Below are 25899 nucleotides of genomic sequence, written 5' to 3'. Positions count from 1 at the left end.
CTTAAATAAACACGAAATCTTCAAATATATTAACTTATCACATAACTTAAGTAAAATTTTACCTAGTGTTCAGTGATATAAACATTTAAACTACACAATTAGACACTGATGTTAGATGGTCAAATAGAAAATTAAAATTAAAAGGGACTAAATACCCCTTTGTCCCATACACTCTCAGACTAAACAGTTTTTGACAGGGGATAACTGTAAAAAAAAGTACTTATAAAAGTAACGTCATTGACCCATGCATTTATTTTTATAATGTATACATGTGACATTTAAAATTCCCTACTACAATGAAGCATCAATTTGAGATTTCAAATAACATCCTAATCCATTTTCAGTTTTCCAATGTTCATGACAGCCAAATTTATTTACTACTTAGGACATGATCTCTTTTATGATATACAGGTTGTGCATTATCATACTTCAGTCATCTAAGAAGTCAGAAACCAAAACTAAAACCAAATCCTTCTTGGGCAAAATAATTTCTCATTGAGCACAATCCTTTAGTCTAGAACTCTGTGTATATTTTTCAAAGAGAAGGCTCCTTTTGGATTTGTATAGCATACATTTATGAATTTATGAAAGAACTTATACTAAACTTGGAATCAGTGGGTTTAGAAGAGTCACAAAATTGCCCCTCCTGTAATTTCTGAGGATAATTTACCATTACCACCCGTATTATTTTTCAAAAGATAACTTTTGTTTCTCGAACTGTTGTACACAGAAAAATACAAACTCTTTACATTACAATTGAGAAATTTATTGATACTTCTTCATGAAGTAGTAAGCAGAATTAAAGTAAAGAAGAAATATACAGCTTAAAACAGTTGAAAAGATCCTAAAATTTTTATGACAATTATACATTTATGGCCAAAATAAAAATGAACAGTTTTTAACAATTAAATCACTTTAAAAATTTTGCTCAATAATTTACCTGAAATTAAACAGATACAAGGATAACTGGGATAATGCCACTTTATCCTTCTCAAAAAAACTGTGATCCTAGTAAAACAGTGGTTCGGTTCTGCTCCCCACTCAAAAAAAGCTACCTCTCCATTCTATCACTTATAAAAGTATTAACAATCAGCCTTAACTGATTTGTAAGGATTCCAATTTTGGTTCCACTTAAAAATGTTTCCAGTAGGCAGTCAGAGATATATGACTTAGCTGGCCTTACTCAGAAGAGTCGAGGATCAGTAAGTATCTCAACGTATCGGTCATGGCTTTCTTCTCAGTGCTCACTGAGGTCAAATGTCCTCATATAATTATAAATGTTAAAAAGTAAAATTACATCTTAGCAGCCAAAAATTTATATTTTTTAATGTATTTACAGTATTGTACATATTTACATGACCACATCAAATAGTGAAATGTAGAAACAAGAGACCACCTACAGAGGCATTCATTTAATGCCCCAACATTATTTTCGTGTGCAAACTGAAACTTGCCTCAAACTTCTTATAAAGCTATAGACAGTCCACATTGCGAAGGCCACCATCCATGGTTAAAGAGCCAAACCTAAAACACAAAAGAAAAAAGGCAATCTCAAAAGATTCATTTACTTGGCCTCCAACATTTTAAAGAAGAATATAAAATACTTTTCAGAGGAATAAACTATTATTTTTAAAAAGTTAACCAACTATAATTTGCTCTATTTCTTACTGAAACACAGTGCCACTATCATAAATATGTGAAAAAATACAACTCAGTGGCTTGGGAAGACTTCTTAAGAGAAAATGGGGGAGTAAAGTAATCTAGAAAGTGTTAGAAAGAGCTGGATAATTTCTTTTGGTGGGGTGGGATTTATAAGCAAAGATGTGGAGTTGGGAGTCAGAGACAGTAAGGAATGGAAATTTCTGAGCCAAGGGAGTGGTATGATTAGATCAGTATTTGGGAATATTACTTTGGCTGTAAAACCCATAACAGATGGGAAGAGCTAGTTAGGGAAATAGTTAGTAGATTATTATCATGGCTCACAAGGTAGGGGGAAAGGAGATCTAAATGAGGTTGAAGAAGGGGAACACAGAAACGTTTGAAGGAAGATTACCAAACTTAATGAAAGGGAGTAAAGAAGAGTGAGTGTCTAAAATAATTTATGGGGACTTCCCTGGTGGCACAGTGGTTAAGAATCTGCCTGCCAATGCACGGGTTTGATCCCGGTCTGGGAAGATCCCACATGCCGCAGAGCAACTAAGCCCATGTGCCACAACTACTGAGCCTATGCTCTAAAGCCCGCGAGCCACAACTACAGAGCCTGCATGCCTAGAGCCTGTGCTCTGCAACAAGAGAAGCCACGGCAATGAGAAGCCCGCGCACCGTAACGAAGAGTAGCCCCCACTCGCCGCAACTAGAGAAAGCCCATGCAGCCATGAAGACCCAACGCAGCCAAAAATAAATACATAAAATAAATAAGTTCATTTAAAAAAATAATAAAATAAAATAATTTATGTTCATGGTAGGAGGAGAAAGGGGAAGAAGATGAGGAAATTACAGGGGAGACTGAGTTGAGAAGGATGATGTTAAGTGATTTTAGATACAAAAAAATCTGAAGTGATAGATATCCATATGGAGACAGTGTACAAGACCTGGCTTCTATTACTAGTTCTGGCACAAATCCTTAAGCGGTCATTTAACATTTAAGTTATGATTCTGCCATGTCTGATTACCCATGTACTGTCAAGCCTGCAAATAAAACATGACTTATTGGACATGCTTTGGGAAGTGGGGATTTTATTCCACAAAACATGTGATTCAATATAAAATTTTGTTAAAACATATTTTAATAGTCTTTTCTACTTGCTAATCTTTAGCCTTTCAGAATTTTTCGGATTTAGCTAAAGTTGTGAAGAAACTATAAACTTTATAAATTTATAAAAAGTTATAAAGAGTTAGATAATTACTATGTAGATGCTATAAACCAATAGGAAACCAATAGAAAACCAATAGGAAAAAGATTTTAAAACCTAATAGGCAATTCACAGAAAAAAAAATTGAATAAACATATAAAAAGATGTTTGACATCACTACTAACCAAAGATATGCAAATTAAACAAGATACTGGTTTCTACTAAACAAACTGGCAAACATCTAAAAAACTGGTAACATTCAGTGTTGACAATGGGACTGTAACAAGCCTTTTAGAGAACAAACTATCAAAATTCAAATGCGCAGGGTCTTCCCTGGTGGCGCAGTGGTTAAGAATCCGCCTGCCAATGCAGGGAACATGGGTTTGAGCCCTGGTCTGGGAAGATCCCACATGCTGTGGAGCAACTAAGTCTGTGCGCCACAGCTACTGAGCCTGCATGCCACAACTACTGAAGCCCAAGTGCCTAGAGCCTGTGCTCCAAAAGAGAAGCCACCGCAATGAGAAGCCTGCACACTGCAATGAAGAGTAGCCCCCACCGAAACTAGAGAAAGCCCGCGCACAGCAACAAAGACCCAATGCAGCCATAAATAAATAAATTTATATATATAAAAAAATTTCAAATGTGCATACCCTTTGACCCAACAACTCCACATCTAGAAACATCAAGAAGTCAACCTTTCAAAAATTCTTCCACAAGCACATGAAGGTATATATACAAGTATGCTCACTAAAGCATGTTCTGTAATTGTGAAAAATTAGAAACAATTTAAATGCCCAACAAATAGGGATGCACCAAATAGATATGGTAGATGCATACACTAGGATATCAGGCAGCTGCTGAAAATGAGAAAAATAGAGCTATACGTATAGATATGAAAAGGTACCCTTGATATACAGCCTTAAGTGAAAAAAATAAGACTAAACCAGTATGAACAGAATGATTCCACTCTTATAAAACACACATGGACAACAAACTATTAATAGTGATCACTTCTGTGGGAGTGGGGAGGTATGAGAAAGGGGAGGTGGGGTCTTTTATTTCAATTTTTACAATTATATATTTTTTAAACATTTTTTTACCAATTCATTAAATTCATTTTAAAAAATCGAAAATACTATAGAAGCACCTGATTAACTTTCTACATTTAGCTCAAATATCATGTGATTTGCTGACATTTAATCTTTCCAAGCCTTATGAACATGTTTGGTCTTTTATTTGAGAGAACAGGGCTAGTGGGGAGATATGAGGCTGGGTTCCAGCTCCAGTTCATCTTTACAGGTATGAACGTCAACACCTGTGGAATATGGACAAAGACTATCTGCTGTGCCCTGGAATGCAAGGCTGGAATGCACGCTTAGTGAGGCCATGCAGCATGAAAGTGCCCTTCAAGTGTACAAAACACCACATAAATGTGAAATCCTTGAGTTAATATCTTGCGGGTAAGAGGACCTGTGGAGAAGCACCTAAGGGCTGGAAAGAGAAGCTTCTATTCATGAGCCAAATAGGACTTAACTTCTCCGAGGAACCCAGACAAGGAAACAGCCACCAAGGTGGCTTTATTGTCTCTGTACATTTTCCAACTCTCTTTCTCCTTGATCTATTAGGATTCTGGAGATAAGCACACTCAGCTCCTCAAAGAACTCCATGAACAGATGGCGCTCACGTGCAAGGAGGGGTTCAGAGGGCTCTGTGAGTTACACAGCACTGATCAGAGTGCTGGCATCTCCTAAGCAACTCTGAATCCAGAATTGAAAATGATAATTCTAATGAGAAAATGTTTTGAAAAATGTGCAAAAGATTTTCGTTTTCACAGACTGATTCAACGAATTCTATTAACCAGTGCTTCTATAAAATGGAATCAATCACAGTTGACTTGTCTTTATCAAAACAACCCCAAACACATTAAAAAGCACCATGAAATTCACAAAACCTAAGGGTTCTGACTTAATATTCCTTTCCCACTGCTTAACCTGTTGATACAGGAAGACAGATACAAGTATAGATGTATGTTTATGTACTCAATTGCATATATAATCACAGGGCAGAATGATCTTTGTATTACTCACCTTTCTAAAATATGATTATTTTCAGCAAGTTCTTTAACTACCCCTTCCATTTCTTCCTTTAATTTCTTCATACTATATTCAAAATAAAGATAAAAGTACCTGTGCTCAAAAAAAGTATGCAAGTGTTTTACAGTTATATTTATAGTATGTTTAGTTCTCTAGATTGATCTAAGTCATTAAATAATATTAGCAAATGTATTCATAAAAAATATAAAACATTTCAAAATAAAAGAGCAAGATCACAAAATGAAATAAAAACAAATGGAAACACTATAGTTACCAAATAATAAATTTCTTACCCAAGAGTCATTTCTACTAATGTGTTAGAACATGGATAAATTGGGGTCATGGTATGTTTGATTCCACTAGAGGCTGCAAACATTTTCTGTGGCAAAGTTTCTTGTAACTAAAACATCAAAAACAAACAAACAAACAAAAAAACCGTATCAATCACAGGACAGAATACTTACTACAGATCTTAGATCAAATGTTACAGGTTTTTTTTTTTTTTTTTGCGGTATGCTGGCCTCTCATTGTTGTGGCCTCTCCTGTTGCGGGGCACAGTCTCCGGATGCGCAGGCTCAGTGGCCATGGCTCTCGGGCCCAGCCGCTCCGCGGCATGTGGGATCCTCCCGGACCGGGGCACAAACCCGTGTACCCTACATCGGCAGGTGGACTCTCAACCACTGAGCCACTGGGGAAGCCCTGTTACAGGTTTTAATAAGCCCTTTATAGCTTTAAGTTTTAATTTCAAAACCATCAATGATATAATACTTAAAACTCTTTAAGAAAAACTTTGCTTACAGATGATTTTAAAAAAATGGTCTATCAGATGTTTTTCACTGTAAAACATCTTAAAACTTGACTCAAAATACATACCACAAGTGGGCAAGCAGAGGTGAATATAGACATATTATACCCTATTTCTCTCTTCTCAATCATTATCAGATTTAAACTAAGAAGAATTTTATTTTAATTTTTCCTAGTAGGAAAAAGCCTTTTTTTCCGAGATAATTTTGAAGCTATACCTCATTAGTATAGTCTTGATACTTTGATACTTCTTCTTCAATATCAAAACACTGATTAGTTAGGGATAATAACTGTTTCCTAAGATGAAGCATCTTTCTGAAAACCAAAAAGAACCAATTAATAAGCAGTCTAATGAAATATTATTTTTACTTAAAATATGTAATATACATTAAATTATATTGTGCAGACAACCATTAATCACCCCCCAAAAAGTTTACTTACCTCATCCATTCTTCTAACTTATCCAAAAAAGCCTCGTACTTTTTAACACATTCATCTGTAAAGTGGGTCATAGCTTTTGTTGCATGATAATACAGCTTTTGCCTGTAATTTAGAAATAATCAGAGGCTTAAACCAATATCAGTGTTTCTATTTCCAATATTAAAGAATTTTCAAATATGTGAAATTTTTTTCCTGTAATGACTGTTAAGGGTTTAGAATATTTACAGTAGAAAGCCTAAGGTTTCTAAGACAGACATTATAGCAGTAAGAGGAGAAAAAGAATGTTGATAGTGGAGAATGGTCAAAAACTACTTATCAAATGAGGTTAAGGTTAAGGAGGTGGTTAAGTCTGCCCTTGCCTATGTTCTCCATTATCTGTCCTTCTGCAATCAGAGCACAGGAGGCAGAAGAAGACTGCCCCCTTATTCTCCCATCTCAGTAACCTCTCAACCAGGGGCCAGATGAGTGGGCCTCAAATATGTGCACATACAGTAACAATTCTATAAAGCCAAGATTAAAATGTATTTTTTACTATGATTAATTCCAACTTTAAGAAGAAACATAACCAAAAATAATTATTAAACATAATCTGGACACTTACTTATCAAATTTGTGGATTTGTTCTTCATTATAAGCTAGTCCTAAAAATAAGAATATGTATTACTCTTGTAAATGTAGAATCATAAAATCACATGCAATTTTTTTTTGAGATTATTACTTCATAAAGGCTAAGAGTTTAAAGCAGATGTCACAAACTTCTGACCCATGGGTAGATACTGCCCACAAATGCTTTTATTTGGTCTGTACAATGCTAATGTTAAAAAAAAAATTAACTGCCAACATTTAAAAATCAGAATATTTCTTTTTTTCTTTTTTTTTTTTTTTGCGGTACACGGGCCTTTCACTGTTACGGCCTCTCCCCTTGCAGAGCACAGGCTCCGGATGCGCAGGCCCAGCGTCCATGGCTCATGGGACCAGCCGCTCTGTGGCATGTGGGATCTTCCCGGACCAGGGCACGAACCCGTGTCCCCTGCATCGGCAGGCGGACTCTCAACCACTGCGCCACCAGGGAAGCCCAGGATATTTCTAATAAAGTCTATTTCTAGCTTCTCCTGAGGCCCAGGAACACTGGAAAAACAATCAGGTGAATCTGAATAGTGGCTCTCCCCTTCACATGGGGGTGGGGGTCCTCCTCTCTAGTCCCCCCTCAGTCTCCACGGGCCAATCTCATTCCTTTCCATTATGTGCGTGGCCTCTAGATGTTACAGAGTTCTGATCCCTGATTTGAAATACTCAAAAGGCTGCTTTTAAGGATAATTTTTAATACGTTCAACCTCTTCCCTGACAGACCCAAGTCTCTGAAATAACTTATGTAGTCACCCTTACAAATATACCAAATTAATTCAACCGAATTACAACTAGTAGGGCTGACTCAGATTAACAAATGGAAAATTTTACTTACTACGTTCTGCTTTGTCTTTTTTGAACTGATAGTAAATCTCTGTGATGCAATTTAACAGGACTTGTAGCTTTTCTACACTGTTTAGGAAAGAAAAATCCAAATAAATTAATTGAGTCAATGTGAAAAAGGACATTTAATATTAAGAGCAGAAACTGCCAACACAGTTATAACCTACTGTCTATCTTTTGGATGAGTGCCTTCTTGATGGGTCCATGTATCTGCCAGCAATCCACCTGGAGATAATTTGCTTTCAATATCCTGAAGACTGGTTTCTATTGTTCCCTGAGAACTGGAAAGCTAAATAAAACCAATGGGTTCAGATCCAGATTACCAAAAATCAGAAATGATCATCACAATGCCAGTGGAGTCTAAAGTTTGAACAACATTTCTTTTGTAGATTACTTCAGTTCAAAGTCAGAATAATTATTTTTATCTTTAAATGCAAGGACAGTTTCTTAGGTTATATTCCACCAAGAGTACAATATGATAATAAAACATGAGTATTAATATATTTTATAGGGCTTCCCTGGTGGCACAGTGGTTAAGAATCTGCCTGCCAATACAGGGGACATGGGTTCATGCCCTGGTATGGGAAGATCCCACATGCTGTGAAGCAACTAAGCCCGTGCACCACAGCTACCAAGCCTGCGCTTTAGAGCCCACGAGCTGTTAACTACTGAGCCCTCATGCCTCAACTACTGAAGCCCACACACCTAGAGCCTGGGATCTGCAACAAGAGAAGCCACTGCAATGAGAAGCCTGTGCACTGCAGTGAAGAGTGGCCCCCACTTGCCGCAACTAGAGAAAGCCTGCACACAGCAATGAAGACCCAACGCAGCCAAAAATAATTAATTTAAAAAAATCTTATATAAAATATATTTTATAAAACATTGCTTACATCTAATATTCTTTTTAAAAAACACAGAAAATACTTTTAATCATTCAGTTAAGCTTGTTTCTTTATCTACAAAATATGGTTAGTACTCTATCCCATGAAAATAAGAGAATTATTAGCATAGTCCCAAGTATAAATGTAGATATGCAAAATTGTGTTCTCTTTGTTTAGAGCTAAAAAGAAAAGTACCTCCTCTTTTTTTTTTAAACATCTTTATTGGAGTATAATTGCTTTACAATGGTGTGTTAGTTTCTGCTTTACAACAAAGTGAATCAGTTATACATATACATATGTTCCCGTATCTCTTCCCTCTTGTATCTCCCTCCCACCCTCCCTATCCCACCCCTCCAGGAAGTCACAAAACCACCTAGCTGATCTCCCTGTGCTATGCGGCTGCTTCCCACTAGCTATCCACCCTATGTTTGGTAGTGTATGCATGTCCATGCCACTCTCTCACTTCGTCACAGCTTACCCTTCCCCCTCCCCATATCAAGTACCTCCTCTTAAAAACAAAAAAATGAAACCTCATCTAAGATCCTGTTCATTTTAAGCTTAGTAAATTTATCACTTATCTACCACAGAACTGAGGGCATCTGTAAAAGTTTTAAAGAAAGGATAAAGGTTGGACTTAAAGGGTGAATATGTTTGAATATTTTAAGTGTCCTGATACATACTATTGTTTTTCAAATTAAGTTTTAAGTGGTGGTTTATGCTGCTACTAGCAACAAACAAGTGTGCCCTTTGCATTCCCCTCATGTTAGCACTGGCATTATATATATAATTCTTAAAGCCTTGCTAATTTGAAAGACAAATGGTATCTTACTGTTATAATATGCAATTTTCTATTACTCTTGTAGTTGAACTTTTTTTCCAAGAGTTTCAATTAGATCTATTCATTTAAAAATCATTTCTAAATGTTCTCTATTTACTGCAGATTTAATGTTTTCCTTATGCATTTGTATGAGCTATATTCATACATATTAAAAAACCCTTTATCTCATTTTCTCTTTTTTTTTTCGGTATGCAGGCGTCTCACTGCTGTGGCCTCTCCCATTGTGGAGCACAGGCTACGGACACGCAGGCCCAGTGGCCATGGCTCACGGGCCCAGCCGCTCCGTGGGATCTTCCCGGACCAGGGCACGAACTCATGCCCCCTGCATCAGCAGGCGGACTCTCAACCACTGCGCCACCAGGAAAGCCCTCTATTTGTTTTTTTTTTTTTTTGTGGTACACGGGCCTCTCACCGTCGCGGCCTCTCCCATTGCGGAGCACAGGCTCCGGAGTGGCAGGCTCAGCGGCCATGGCTCACGGGCCCAGCCGCTCCGTGGCACGCGGGATCCTCCCGGACCCGGGCACAAACTCACGCCCCCTGCATCGGCAGGCGGACTCTCAACCACTGCGCCACCAGGGAAGCCCTATTTGTTTTTTAACATTATTTTTTTAAACATATAGAGATCTTGGGAATTCCCTGGCGGTCCAGTGGTTAGGACTCCTCACTTTCACTGCCGAGGGCCCAGGTTCAATCCCTGGCTGGGGAACTCAGATCCTACAAGCTGCGTGGTGTGGCCAAAAAGGAAAAAAGAAAAAAAAAAAAGAACAAAACAAAAAACATATAGAGATCTTAAAATTTCTTTCTTTTTTAAATATATTTTTAAAATTTTATTTTATTTATTTATTTTTGGCTGCACTGGATCTTCGCTGCTGCGTGCGGGCTTTCTCTAGTTGCGGCGAGCAGGGGCTAATCTTGGTTGCAATATGTGGACTTCTCATTGTGGTGGAGCACAGGCTCTAGGCGCATGGGCTTCAGTAGCTGTGGCACGCAGGCTCAGCAGTTGTGGCTGGCAGGCTCTAGAGCACAGGCTCAGTAGTTGCGGTGCATGGGCTTAGCTGTTCCACAGCATGTGGGATCTTCTTGGACCAGGGCTCAAAGCCGTGTGCCCTGCACTGGCAGGTGGATTCTTAACCACTGTGTCACCAAGGAAGCCCCTTAAATTCTTATATAGTCAAATACATATCTTGCTTTTCATGCTTTATGTCATCTTTAACATTAATGTTAAGAATGTGTTACCTTATACTTCTAAAACACGGAAAATATTTTATGGACAAAATTATTTTTTACAGCATTACATAAAAGTGTGAGAAGTAGCAAGCAACCTGAAGGACCAACATTAAGGGGGTAATAAGTAAAACTATTAATAAATCAATTGGCTGCAATATCATGTCTATTTAAAAAGTAGTGTTCCTTAAGTTGGGAAAAGGCTATTCTTTTCTCTGGAGATCTTTAGGTACCTCATGTTTCTAGGAAAGTTCTAGGAAAGTTCAGATCTAATCTTGCCAGCAAAGGAATAGATTATGAGCCCACGATCGTCAAAATTTTGTAAATACTCACTCTCAACAGTTTGGTGTGTATGTCTGAAATTTCACCTAACTCTGCCGCTTCTAGGCTGATCTTCATCAACTTTTCATATCTGTATGAAAAACAAGTACAGAAAAATTAAATGAGCATACAATTTTAAATGAGCATAGATTTATTTATTTATTTATTTTTGCAGTACGCAGGCCTCTCACCGTTGTGGAGCACAGGCCCCAGATGCGCAGGCCCAGCGGCCATAGCTCACGGGCCCAGCCACTCCGCGGCATATGGGATCCTCCCAGACCAGGGCACGAACCCGTGTCCCCTGCATCGGCAGGCAGACTCTCAACCACTGTGCCACCAGGGACACCCGATGAGCACAGATTTTAAAAGATGTTTTATAAATTATATTTGAGTTTTTATTATCATAACTATTTAAGAATAGAATATTGAATGCAAAGTCTATAAGCAACAGATCCCAAGAAAACAATGTCTCCGTAAAGAAGGAATTTTATATACTTCTGCTTATGAATTTGCAGATTAAGAGATAAACTATAAAAGACAACTTTATTTCAGTCTTATGTCAGGATAATAGTCGAAATACTAGATTTCGGAAATAATGGAGGTCAAGAGTATATACTAGTTGCACTTATTATACTTTCTTTGCAGTACAAATAGTATAGCCTAGGAACAAGGTAGTTTAAAATATCATTGTTTTAAAAGGCATTCTCAGGGGTAAGATTAATAAGGAAGAGTAAACTAAAAGTAATCCCCAAATTCTAAAAATACTACCCAAATAGGGTTCTAGAATACCTCTTCCTACTTCCTTTGATCACAGGTTTTATATTTTCCTATGCAGAGTTGTCTGCTTTGCAAGGTAAAAAAAATGAGATGTTTCTATTTCAGATTCTTTTTCCTTTTCAAAGGGAAGGAGAAAATGCCACCAAAGAGATGGTACTCATTTCTTACTGAAATGACTGAATATTTTTGCCCTTATGAGGAAATGACTTAATCTAAGGTTGTCCCTTAATAGAAAGACTTGAAGAGCATGCTATATCATGCCAAGGATAACTAAACAAACTAAACAGAAATGGAAAATCGTTGACATTTTAACCACTATTAGTAAGGAAGTAATCTACTTACACTTTCACAGTCTTTTCAATGTTTCTGATGCAGAAATCTAATGTGATCACAACTTCCGTCTTTTTGTGAACAGTTTCATTATAATCATCTTTAACTAATTCTCTAAAAAATAATAATATTCCCATTAGTTTATCTAAAGAATTATTTGTTTTCTCTTGCCTTTCACTAATTACACTGTTGTAGTACTTTCTGTTCAGACAAACTTCTTAACAGTCTTGATACATTATGAAAGCCAATTCACTTTTTACTATCGAAAGCATCTCTGTGACGCTTTATACCTATCCAGGGCACAAACCACTACCACTTATCAGGTTAACAGTTTAGAAATCTAAGGCATTAAAATTATATTAAGGAATAAAACTAATCTATAATCACACAAATAAGCTGAACAGCATTACATTTTATACCACCAGAATTAATTTTTAATGCTCATAGTAGACTATTGTCTGATTTATACTTAAGCAGGATGACACAGTATATAATGTAATTGAAGACCTTCTGATCTATATCAAGGGCCAACAAACTAAGGCCTGATGCCTGTTTCTGCTAAGAAAGAGATTTACATTTTTTTTTTTTTTTTTTTTTTTTTTTTTTTTTTTTTTTTTTTTTTTTGCGGTATGCGGGCCTCTCACTGTTGTGGCCTCTCCCGTTGCGGAGCACAGGCTCCGGACGCGCAGGCTCAGCGGCCATGGCTCACGGGCTTAGTTGCTCCGCGGCATGTGGGATCTTCCCGGACCAGGGCACGAACCCGCGTCTCCTGCATCGGCAGGCGGATTCTCAACCACTGCGCCACCAGGGAAGCCCGAGATTTACATTTTTAAAGGTTGTAAAAACTAAATGAAAACAGAATTTGCAGTCCACAAAGTCTAAAATATTTACTAACTGAAAACGTTTGCCAACAGTGGTCTACGTGACAAACTATTTTCTCATGACTTACTGAACTAAAAGCTAATAAGTAAAAGAAACAAGAGCTTCATGGAGCAGCGACTGGAGTAGATAGCAGCAGCAAAAGAAAACAAGAGCTGTTAGCAACAATGCTATGAAAATAAATGGAGTCAACACTTAGGTTTTTCCAAAAACCATTTAGTAAAAACAGAAAGGCTTCTTAATGGAAAGAGAACAGCACAGGCTTAGAAGCTGGATATGTGAACACATAAAAAAAAATTATAAGCATAAATTTATGGGTTTAACATAAAGGTGACAGGAAAAAAAAAGAGCCTTATACTTTTTTCTTCTTAGAAGCAGCAGCAGAACAAGAATGATGAAATGCTTCATATCTGTTTTTTCAAGAATGGAAGGACAGGTGTGAGGTGGGGTAAACATAAACTGTCACAAGCATTAAAGCCTAAGGGCACTGTTGAGTCCATTATTATGTGTGTATAAAATTGAAACAATTCAAATGATGATGTATAGAACTAGAGGCACCATTCTTAAGAGACCATTCATTCTCCACTTCTATCAGATGGAAAGATGACATTTCATATATTCAACCACAAAACGTTTCTTAGGGTCATGGGGCCACGGCAGTGAAAGCGCCGAGCGCTAACCACTGGACCACCAACGAAATCCTATATTTTTCTAATTTTTTTTTTCTTAATTTTAAAATTCAGATACTATTCATCCTATCTGTCTCATAAGGTTTTTGTAGGAATCAAAAAACAAAACAAAACAGCTGCTAAACGTTTTGTAAACTAAATGTGAAACAAATATATTACAATAAAAATCATGCACGTGACCCTACCTAGTCTGAAGAGGTAAAGCATCAATGATGGGATGATTACCAGTTATTTTAATGAGGCCTATGCAAAGATCAATTTTCAAATTTCAATCCATTACTTACATCAACCATCGTATCCCCTTTCGCATTAATTCCTGATAAAGCAGCAAGGTACTGGCAATTCTACAGGCATAACACACAACTCCTGTTACTGCCTAATGAAGAAATACAGTGTCAATATTTGGTGCAGGGTAAGAAAAACTCACATAAAAATTTTCAAGCTTCTGTGTTTTTATCATTAAAAACACAGTAAGCTACTAATTTCTAAAAGCTAAGGACACATATAACTGCAATAAATATTTTATTCATAACATAATAATGGTAAACATGCACTGTCTCAATGGAGAAAATTTTCCTATGAGTTCAAGAAAGGATACAAAGAAGAAAGAACACAAAAGTTTGTCATGGGTAACAATCTAAATGAATAATTTCCTAAATTATATAGGTGTATATAAAGATACACTTTTTGCTGCTTCCACTATTGATAAGATAATTTAAATTCAGATGTTTATATAGTCATTTAATTAAATACTAACCTTAGCCATGCTGGCATCCCCATCTAAATCATAACGTGGATGTACTTTAGGGAGGGAAACTGAAATATGAAATAATTAAAATCAGAAAAAAAAAATTATGAATTATTTCATCCTTCATACGTCAACCTCCAAACTAAACATTAACCTCTAAATTACCTCTAAATTAAATGTTAGTGGTAAAACTCTTTAATGTTCTTTTCCTGGTTAAAGAAAACCACTTGAACAAAATGCTCATTCCTTAACAAATTTTCTGCACTATTTCTAAGAAGTTTCATTTCTTTTTCTTAAATATATTCCAACATAACAAGCTCAATGTTTTTCTTTAAACCTAAATCAAATCCCAAGATCTAAACAAAAATATAAAAATCCAGGTAATTTTTTTTTACCACTAGAATTAATAATTTAAAAGATTCCAAAATGCAGATCTAATTTTTCTTAAACTTCAAAGCCTGGAAAAGTGTCCTATTCACCCTGGAAACAATAAATATTTGCTGAGATTTATGATACAAAAGGTTATTATTATTTTTTTAAAAATTTTTTGTGGTATGCGGGCCTCTCACTGTTGTGGCCTCTCCTGTTGCGGAGCACAGGCTCTGGACGCGCAGGCTCAGCGGCCACGGCTCATGGGCCCAGCCGCTCCGTGGCACGTGGGATCTTCCCAGACCAGGGCATGAACCCATATCCCCTGCATCGGCAGGTGGACTCTCAACCACTGCGCCACCAGGGAAGCCCCAAAAGGTTATTTTGAGTGTTAGTAAAATACTAAAAGCAGAGAGCTACAGTAAAACATATATGACAAACTATTTTACCATTTTATAAACAAAATATTTAACGTCAAATTTTGTTGCATATAGGGTTTTACATTTTATTATTCTCAATTAACACAAAATTTTAATATTTATGAAAGTTCTACATTAATGTCATCATCAGTTATCTTTATGAAGATGACAATCATTTTTATAGTTTATTTATTTATTTTTCTTTTGGCAGTGCCACATGGCTTGTGGGATCTTAGTTCCCTGACCACAGATTGAACCTTGGCCCTCACCAGTGAGTGTGGAATCCTACCCACTGTACCGCCAAGGAATTCTCAGGGTTTGTTTTTTTTTTTAATGGCTAGTAAGAACAATAAGAAAAATCCCAACTTACTTTTTTCATATATCAATCCTATTGTACTCAGAGGTTCCCGGCTTACTACAAAGATGGGATTTTCCTCAGCAGTTTTAGGGAAATGTTGTGCCAGTCTTCCAGGTTCTAGAACTAAACGTCGTCCTTCATATATAAGTTCTTGATTTGAAGAAATAATTTTGGTTTGCTTATACACCAGTTCATGAAATACAGTAGCACTGTGTGAGAAAAATCCAAAAGGACAACATAATTGGGATTAAAAAAAGAGGTAAAAAAAATTTTTTTAATGAGGGCCACAACATCTATTTCTCGGTGATACTTTAGATCATGACCAGTCCACAGAAATGCTGCTTTGTTGATGCGGATACTATAAAGTCTATTAAATTGAAAATTCCACATAATCTGCCTATACAGCAATCAATTCTAAAATTTTTTGTTTGATACCTATATTGGATATGTGCAATACACAGGAGTTTTAATATTTAATAATAGGGGGCCAATATAGCAGAGAGTTTAAGGGCACAGACTCTGGAATCAGAACAGCTGGATTCAAATTCCAGTTCTTCCACTTACCACTTACTTGTTGTATTACCTTCAGTTACTTAACTCCTCTGTGCTGAAGTTCTTCATCTATAAAATGGGAATAACAGTCTCCACCTCACAGAATTGTTGTAAGGACTAAATGATTTAAATATATAAAGAACGGAGAACAATACTTACAACATGACTATGTAATGTTTGTTAAATGAATTAATAAAATCAGGCATTTTCAAAATGATGTTTTGGGGAAAAAGGTAGATTCTCCCAGAACAGATTCATGAAATCAAATAAATGTTCCAGCAGCAATGTTGTGATTCCAAACAAAAAAAAAGCCACTTTCAAAAAGCCTCTGCTGTGATTTTTGGCTAAGGCTTGGGTGGGCTTTTTATGTTCACGCACACTCTTAAGATGAAATAGTGGCCAACACCTAACTATGGTACATATCTATTCAGGCTATTAAGCACCAAAATAAAGATGAATAATATATTTTAACCTAATGTTATATGAATATTATTTTATTCATTATATTTACATTATATTTAATGTTTATAATATTATGTTAGAGATTAGACAAAAATGTCTAAAATATTATTCCATCTAATTGATTTTATTCCTTAATAAATTATCAGTGAAAGTCTCTTTTTGAGTTTTATGAGGCATCAAAACTGATGAGTCTTGTCAAACAGCAATTAAGGCATATAGAAAGGGTGTAATTTTTTTTTCCCTTTCATTTTAAGAAACATTTTTTTGAGATCTTTGTAGATTCATGTGCAGTTGAAAGAAATTATATGGAGGGGAGAGGACCAGGGTTGGCGGCGTGAACAGAGCCTGAAGGGGTGAGTGCACCACGGCTAGCCGGGAGGGAGTCCGGGAGAAGTCCGGAGCTGCCGAAGAGGCAGGAGACCTTTTCTTCCCTCTTTGCTTCCTGGGGAGCGAGGAGAGGGGATTAAGCACGCCACTTAAAGGAGCTCCAGAGACGGGCGCGGAGCTGCGGAAGAGACAAGAGACTTTTTCTTGCCTCTTTGTTTCCTGGCGCGAGAGGAGAGGGGATTAAGCGCGCCGCGTAAAGGAGCTCCAGAAACGGGAGCGAGCCACGGCTATCAGTGCAGACCCCAGAGACGGGCATGGGACGCTAAGGCTGCTGCTGCTGCCACCAAGAAGCCTGTGTGCGAGCACAGGTCACTGTCCACACCTCCACTCCCGGGAGCCTGTGCAGCCCGCCGCTGCCGGGGTCTCGGGATCCAGGGACGGCTTCCCCGGGAGAACGCATGGCGCGCCTCGGGCTGGTGCAGTGTCACGCTGGCCCCTGCCGCCGCAGGCTCAACCCGCATCCGTGCCCCTCCCTCCCCCGCCGGCCTGAGTGAGCCAGAGACACCGAATCAGCTGCTCCTTTAACCCTGTCCTGTCTGAGCCAAGAGCAGACGCTCTCGGACGAACTACACACAGAGGTGGTGCCAAGTCCAAAGCTGAACCCCAGAAGCTGTGCGAACAAAGATGAGAGGGGAGGTCTCTCCCAGCACCCTCAGAAGCAGTGGATTAAAGCTCCACAATCAGCTTGAAGTGCCCTACATCTGTGGAATACCTGAATAGACAGCGAATCATCCCAAGTTGAGGAGGTGGACTTTGGGAGCAAGATATATTATTATTTTCCCCTTCTTCTCTTTTTGTGAGTATGTATGTGTACGCTGCTATGTGAGATTTTGTCTGTATAGCTTTGTTTTCACCATTTGTCCTAGGGTTCTGACCGAACCGTTTTTATTTTTTTAATAAAATTTTTCTTCTTAATAATTATTTTTTATTTTAATAACTTATCTTTTCTTTCTTTCTTTCTTCCTCCCTTCCTTTCTTCCTCTCTTCCTTCCTTGCTTCCTTCCTTCCTTCCTTTCTTCCTCCCTTCCTTTCTTGCTTCCTTCCTTCCCTATTTTTCTCCCTTTTATTCTGAGCCGTGCGGATTAAAGGCTCTTGGTGCCCCAGCCAGGCATCAGGGCTGTGTCTCTGAGGTGGGAGAACCAACTTCAGGACACTGGTCCACAAGAGACCTCCCAGCTCCACGTATTATCAAACAGCAAAAATCTCCCAGAGATCTCCATCTCAACACCAAGACCCAGCTTCACTCAATGACCAGCAACCTACAGTGCTGGACACCCTATGCCCAACAAATAGCAAGACAGGACTACAGCCCCATCCATTAGCAGAGAGGCTGCCTAAAATCATAATAAGGCTACCAACATACCCAAACACACCACCAGACGTGGACCTGCCCACCAGAAAGACAAGATCCAGCCTCATCGACCAGAACAGAGGCACTAGTCCCCCCAACAAGGAAACCTACTCAACCCACTGAACCAACCTTAGCCACTGCGGACAGACACCAAAAACAACGGGAACTACGAACCTGCAGCCTGCAAAAAGAAGACCCCAAACACAGTAAGATAAGCAAAATGAAAAGACAGAAAAACACACAGCAGATGAAGGAGCAAGGTAAAAACCCACCAGACCTAACAAATGAAGAGGAAATAGGCAGTCTACCTGAAAAAGAATGCAGAATGATAGTAAAGATGATCCAAAATCTTGGAAATAGAATAGACAAAATGCAAGAAACATTTAACAAGCACCTAGAAGAAATAAAGAGGAAGCAAGCAATGAAGAGCAACACAATAAATGAAATTAAAAATACTCTAGATGGGATCAATAGCAGAATAACTGAGGCAGAAGAACAGATAAGTTACCTGCAAGATAAAGTAGTGGAAATAACTACAGCAGAGCAGAATAAAGAAAAAAGAATGAAAAGAACTGAGGACAGTGTCAGAGACCTCTGGGACAACATTAAACACACCAACATTTGAATTATAGGGGTCCCAGAAGAAGAAGAGAAAAAGAAAGGGACTGAGAAAATATTTGAAGAGATTATAGTTGAAAACTTCCCTAATATGGGAAAGGAAGTAGTCAATCAAGTCCAGGAAGCACAGAGAGTCCCATACAAGATAAATCCAAGGAGAAACACGCCAAGACACATATTAATCAAACTATCAAAAATTAAATACAAAGCAAACGTATTAAAAGCAGCAAGGGAAAAACAACAAATAACACACAAGGGAATCCCCATAAGGTTAACAGCTGATCTTTCAGCAGAAACTCTGCAAGCTACAAGGGAGGGGCAGGACATATTTAAAGTGATGAAGGAGAAAAACCTACAGCCAAGATTACTCTACCCAGCAAGGATCTCATTCAGATTTGATGGAGAAATTAAAACCTTTACAGACAAGCAAAAGCTGAGAGAGTTCAGCACCATCAAACCAGCTTTACAACAAATGCTAAAGGAACTTCTCTAGGCAACAAACACGAGAGAAGGAAAAGACCTACAAGAACAAACCCGAAACAGTTAAGTAAATGGTAATAGGAACATACATACTGATAATTACCTTAAATGTAAATGGATTAAATGCTCCCACCAAAAGACACAGACTGGCTGAATGGATACAAACACAAGACCCATATATATGCTGTCTACAAGAGACCCACTATAGACCTAGGGACACATACAGACTGAAAGTGAGGGGATAGAAAAAGATATTCCATGCAAATGGAAATCAGAAGAAAGCTGGAGTAGCAATTCTCATATCAGACAAAATAGACTTTAAAATAAAAACTATTACAAGAGACAAAGAAGGACACTACGTAATGATCAAGGGATCGATCCATGAAGAAGATATAACAATTGTAAATATTTATGCCCCTACCATAGGAGCACCTCAATACATAAGGCAAATACTTACAGCCATAAAAGGGGAAATCGACAGTAACACAATCATAGTAGGGGACTTTAACACCCCATTTTCACCAATGGACAGATCATCCAAAATGAAAATAAATAAGGAAACACAAGCTTGAAATGATACATTACAGAAGATGGACTTAAATGATATTTATAGGACATTCCATCCAAAAACAACAGAATACACATTTTATTCAAGTGCTCATGGAACATTCTCCAGGATAGATCGTATCTTGGGTCACAAATCTACCCTTGGTAAATTTAAGAAAATTGAAATCGTATCAAGTATCTTTTACGACTACAACACTATGAGACTAGATATCAATTACAGGAAAAGATCTGTAAAAAATACAAACCCATGGAGGCTAAACAATACATTACTTAATAACGAAGTGATCACTGAAGAAATCAAAGGGGAAATCAAAAAAATACTTAGAAACAAATGACAATGGAGACACGATGACCCAAAACCTATGGGATGGAACAAAGGCAGTTCTAAGAGGGAAGTTTATAGCAATACAATCCTACCCTAAGAAACAGGAAACATCTCGAATAAACAACCTAACTTTGCACCTAAAGCAATTAGTGAAAGAAGAATAAAAAACCCCCAAATTTAGCAGAAGGAAAGAAATCATAAAGATCAGATCAGAAATAAATGAAAAAGAAATGAAGGAAACAATAGCAAGGATCAATAAAACTAAAAGCTGGTTCTTTGAGAAGATAAACAAAATTGATAAACCATTAGCCAGACTCATCAAGAAAAAAAGGGAGAAGACTAAAATCAATAGAATTAGAAATGAAAAAGGAGACGTAGCAATGGACACTGCACAAATACAAAAGATTATTAGAGATTACTACAAGCAACTGTATGCCAATAAATTGGACAACCTGGAAGAAATGGACAAATTCTTAGAAATGTACAACCTGCTGAGACTGAACCAGGAAGAAATAGAAAATATGAACAGACTGATCACAAGCACTGAAATTGAAACTGATTAAAAATCTTCCAACAAACTAAAGCCAGGGCCAGATGGCTTCACAGGTGAACTCTATCAAACATTTAGAGAAGAGCTAACACCTATCCTTCTCAAACTCTTCCAAAAGATAGCAGAGGGAGGAACACTCCCAAACTCATTCTATGAGGCCACCATAAGCCTGATACCAAAACCAGACAAAGACATCACAAAGAAAGAAAACTACAGGCCAATATCACTGATGAACATAGATGCAAAAATCCTCAACAAAATACTAGCAAACAGAATCCAACAGCACATTAAAAGGATCATACACCATGATCAAGTGGGGTTTATCCCAGGAATGCAAGGATTCTTCAATATATGCAAATGAATCAACGTGATACACCATATCAACAAACTGAAGGAGGAAAACCATATGATCATCTCAATAGATGCAGAGAAAGCTTTAGACAAAATTCAACACCCATTTATGATAAAAACCCTGCAGAAAGTAGGCATAGAGGGAACTTTCCTCAACATAATAAAGGCCATATATGACAAACCCACAGACAACATCATCCTAAATGGTGAAAAACTGAAACCATTTCCACTAAGATCAGGAACAAGACAAGATTGCCCACTCTCACCACTCTTTTTCAACCTAGTTTTGGAAGTTCTAGCCACAGCAATCAGAGAAGAAAAAGAAATAAAAGGAATCCAAATCAGAAAAGAAGAAGTAAAGCTGTCACTGTTTGCAGATGACATGATACTATACATAGAGAATCCTAAGGATGCTACCAGAAAACTACTAGAGCTAATCAATGAATTTGGTAAAGTAGCAGGATACAAAATTAATACACAGAAATCTCTGGCATTCTTATACACTAAAGATGAAAAATCTGAGAGTGAAATTAAGAAAACACTCCCATTTACCATTGCAACAAAAATAATAAAATATCTAGGAATAAACTTACCTAAGGAGACAAAAGACCTGTATGCAGAATATTATAAGACAGTAATGAAAGAAATTAAAGATGATACAAATAGATGGAGAGATATACCATGTTCTTGGATTGGAAGAATCAACATTGTGAAAATGACTCTACTACCAAAAGCAATCTACAGATTCAATGCAATCCCTATCAAACTACCACTGGCATTTTTTACAGAACTAGAACAAAAAATTTCACAATTTGTATGGAAACACAAAAGACCCCGAATAGCCAAAGCAATCTTGAGAACGAAAAATGGAGCTGGAGGAATCAGGCTCCCTGACTTCAGACTATACTACAAGGCCACAGTAATCAAGACAGTATGGTACTGGCACAAAAACAGAAATATAGATCAATGGAACAGGATAGAAAGCCCAGAGATAAACCCACACACATGTGGTCACCTTATCTTTGATAAAGGAGGCAAGAATACACAGTGGAGAAAAGACAGCCTCTTCAATAAGTGGTGCTGGGAAAACTGGACAGGTACATGTAAAAGTATGAAATTAGAACACTCCCTAACACCACACACAAAAATAAACTCAAAATGGGTTAAAGACCTAAATGTAAGGCCAGACACTATCAAACTCTTAGAGGAAAACATAGGCAGAACTCTCTATGACATAAATCACAGCAAGATCCTTTTTGACCCACCTCCTAGAGAAATGGAAATAGAAACAAAAATAAACAAATGGGACCTAATGAAACTTAAAAGCTTTTGCACAGCAATGGATACCGTAAACAAGACCAAAAGACAACCCTCAGAATGGGAGAAAATATTTGCAAATGAAGCAACTGACAAAGGATTAATCTCCAAAATTTATAAGCAACTCATGCAGCTCAATAACAAGAAAACAAACAACCCAATCCAAAAATGGGCAGAAGAACTAAATAGACATTTCTCCAAAGGAGATATACAGATTGCCAACAAACACATGAAAGAATGCTCAACATCATTAATCATTAGAGAAATGCAAATCAAAACTACAATGAGATATCATCTCACACATGTCAGACTGGCCATCATCAAAAACTCTAGAAACAATAAACGCTGGAGAGGGTGTGGAGAAAAGGGAACACTCTTGCACTGCTGGTGGGAATGTAAATTGATACAGCCGCTATGGAGAACAGTATGGAGGTTCCTTAAAAAACTACAAATAGAACTACCATACAACCCCGCAATCCCACTACTGGGCATATACCCTGAGAAACCCATAATTCAAAAAGAGTCATGTAGCAAAATGTTCATTGCAGCTCTATTTACGATAGCCAGGACATGGAAGCAACCTAAGTGTCCATCAACAGATGAATGGATAAAGAAGATGTGGCACTTATATACAATGGAATATTACTCAGCCATAAAAAGAAATGAAACTGAGTTATTTGTAATGAGGTGGATAGACCTGGAGTCTGTCATACAGAGTGAAGTAAGTCAGAAGGACAAAAAGAAATATCGTATGCTAACACACATATATGGAACCGAAGAAAAAAAATGTCATTTAGAGACTAGAAGTAGGACAGGAATAAAACACAGACCTACTAGAACATGTACTTGAGGATATGGGGGGGGGGAGGGTAAGCTGTGACAAAGTGAGAGAGTGGCATGGACATATATACACTACCAAATGTAAAATAGATAGCTAGTGGGAAGCAGCCACATAGCACAAGGAGATCAGCTCTGTGCTTTGTGACCACCTAGAGGCGTGGGATAGGGAAGGTGGGAGGGAGGGAGACGCAAGAGGCAAGAGATATGGGAACATATGTATATATATAACTTATTCACTTTGTTGTAAAGCAGAAACTAACACACCATTTTAAAACAGTTATAATCCAATAAAGATGTTAAAAAAAAAGAAATTATATGGAGAGACACAATATACCCTTTACTCAGTTTCCCCCAATGGTAACATCTTGCATAAGTATAGTACAATATTACAATCAGGATCTTAACCCTGGTATAATCCACCTATTTTATTCAGATTTCCCTAGTTCCACAGGAAAGGATGCGTGTGATTTAGTTATGTAGTTTTATCGCATGGGTAGATTTTTATCACATGGGTGTAATGTGTTTTTTTAAGATAAAAGAAATGGTTATTTCCCTAGGACTCAATAAGGGCTTTATGCCACATATGCAAATAATAACTACACTAACTATCTTTAAGACTTACACTTTAATATTTTTTTAAGTGACAGGACAATATTCTTTTTTTTTTTTTTTTTTTTTTTTTTTGTGGTACGCGGGCCTCTCACTGTTGTGGCCTCTCCCATTGCGGAGCGCAGGCTCCGGACGCGCAGGCTCAGCGGCCATGGCTCACGGGCCCAGCCGCTCCGCGGCATGTGGGATCTTCCCGGACCGGGGCACGAACCCGTGTACCCTGCATCGGCAGGCGGACTCTCAACCACTGCGCCACCAGGGAAGCCCCGACAATATTCTTAATAAAACCTGGCCCATTTATTAGTAAATGCTATTTGTAGTTATGTGATTATGTAATTTGAGAGAAAGCACAGAAAGGAAAACAGTCCTGTAAAACTTGCAATGTAAGAACAAGCTAATTTACCTGTAAATTTTAGAAAATTAGAAAACTAATCATTTTACTCCAAAGATAAGTGAAAAGGAATTTACTCAGCACTCAAATGTTTTCTAAGCAGAAAGTGGGTACCTCTGGTGAAGCTGGGGCATCTTTTCTATTCCCTCTCCTGATTTATGAAGATACACAATTATTATATAACAAAACATTACAGTACAGGAAAAAAATATAAAGAGGTACTTACGTATTATAGCTATGAATATAAATTTTATGAGCTGTCATTTGTTGTAGCGAAAAAACATGAATTATCATCCGGTGAAGTATATCACTTGTTTCTGCAAAAAACTGGTCAAAACCCCAACACTTTTCCTGATCTGCCTCAAGGATGTTTGCAAGAACAGGGGTAAGTAGAACTTGAAGACCTCTAAAATAGTATTGAAAAAAGTTACATGAAGAGTGAATGTGTTATATTTTGTCTAGGTACAAAATCATAATATTTACCAACAAATCAAAGGAACTATTATTAGATTAGATTAATTTAAAATTGTAAAAAATCCGCCAACTTTTCAGAAAGCCAGGTAACCCTGATTTAATATTGCCTGTCAATGAACCAGGGGTTATGGTATTTTTATGTTAGCTTTTACAGATTATTTTCTTTGATTCTCTCCTTCCCAAGTTTCCTCACTTTTCCAAACATATTCTAACATTGTATATACATGCTATCCACGTGAGATAAGTTGATTGGAACCCTGTGGTCATGAGGATAAGATAATGGTTTAATTTCAGGGTCATTAATGTCCTTTTAATATGTCACTCCAATACGTAATTTTTTATGTTGAATTCATATACCTTTTGTAGTACACTTCTTTAGGAAGGAAAATTACAATAATCATTTAGCAATCAATGAATGCTAATTCAACTAGGAATAATCTTTGACTAATAAATTTAAACATCAAAAAAAAGAATGGAAGGACCTTTATTCTTTCTCATGCTTTCACTGAATTTTAAAATATGCTTTAAATAGACTCAATTATGGAATTTCAAGTAGTCTTAAAAATATATTCTTGACTACACTACAGACACTGGAATAATTCCTTGCCTGTTAACAGTTTTTAAGGTATGCAGTGGACAATAAAATTTTTGCCTAACAAGTATCTATTCTTCCCTCATTTTGTAAGAGAATCCACACCTCTCTACTCTCTAACTCTACTCCCTGTGCATAGATGGGCATGACAGTCAGGTTTGGTGATTATGATTAGTCAGAAGTGGCCAGGTGGTAGCATGTAAGTTGTTAAATAAGAATCAACCCAGAAATCTTTGCTAAACTATCGGGAAAGAAAGTCTGTCTTTCCACTGAGCTTCCAAAGCTGTGAGAATGTGAATCTGGGAATGCCAGCAGCCATCTTGTGGCTGCCACGAAAGAGCCTGGCTGAAAGTAAATAGAAATCAGAGAAAAGCAGAACTGAATGATTTGAAGAGACCAAGTCTTGATGACAGTCTGAATCTGAGGATTCCACTGGGCTCTGAGTTACATACACATGTGAACTTTGAATTACAATGTCAATCTATTTTTCACTTAAATCTTGTTTCACTTAAACGAACTGAGTTAGGTTTTTCTCATTGG

The 25899-nt window shown here is 37.4% G+C and overlaps 1 protein-coding gene across 1 annotated transcript in view; it reads right to left on the bottom strand.

The window, feature by feature from the left end:
- Nucleotides 1–744: 744 nt before the first annotated feature.
- The window catches only part of TBK1 (TANK binding kinase 1), a 47241-nt gene continuing 22086 nt past the window's right edge, over nt 745–25899 (bottom strand). The window contains exons 8-21 of the mRNA XM_059080343.2: nt 24520–24699; nt 15506–15702; nt 14357–14415; nt 13884–13975; nt 12044–12145; nt 10937–11015; nt 7828–7949; nt 7653–7729; nt 6792–6831; nt 6191–6292; nt 5968–6064; nt 5239–5345; nt 4940–5011; nt 745–1524 (exon numbers count right to left, since the gene is read on the bottom strand). Of these exons, the coding sequence (XP_058936326.1) occupies nt 1473–1524; nt 4940–5011; nt 5239–5345; nt 5968–6064; nt 6191–6292; nt 6792–6831; nt 7653–7729; nt 7828–7949; nt 10937–11015; nt 12044–12145; nt 13884–13975; nt 14357–14415; nt 15506–15702; nt 24520–24699 (1378 nt within the window). The 3' untranslated portion in view covers nt 745–1472. The remainder of the gene's footprint in view (nt 1525–4939; nt 5012–5238; nt 5346–5967; nt 6065–6190; nt 6293–6791; nt 6832–7652; nt 7730–7827; nt 7950–10936; nt 11016–12043; nt 12146–13883; nt 13976–14356; nt 14416–15505; nt 15703–24519; nt 24700–25899) is intronic.

The sequence above is a fragment of the Kogia breviceps genome, chromosome 12 (assembly GCF_026419965.1).
Source record: "Kogia breviceps isolate mKogBre1 chromosome 12, mKogBre1 haplotype 1, whole genome shotgun sequence".
NCBI lineage: Eukaryota > Metazoa > Chordata > Mammalia > Artiodactyla > Physeteridae > Kogia > Kogia breviceps.
Note: the sequence above shows the minus strand (reverse complement) of the source record. Positions and strands in the feature narration are given on the sequence as shown.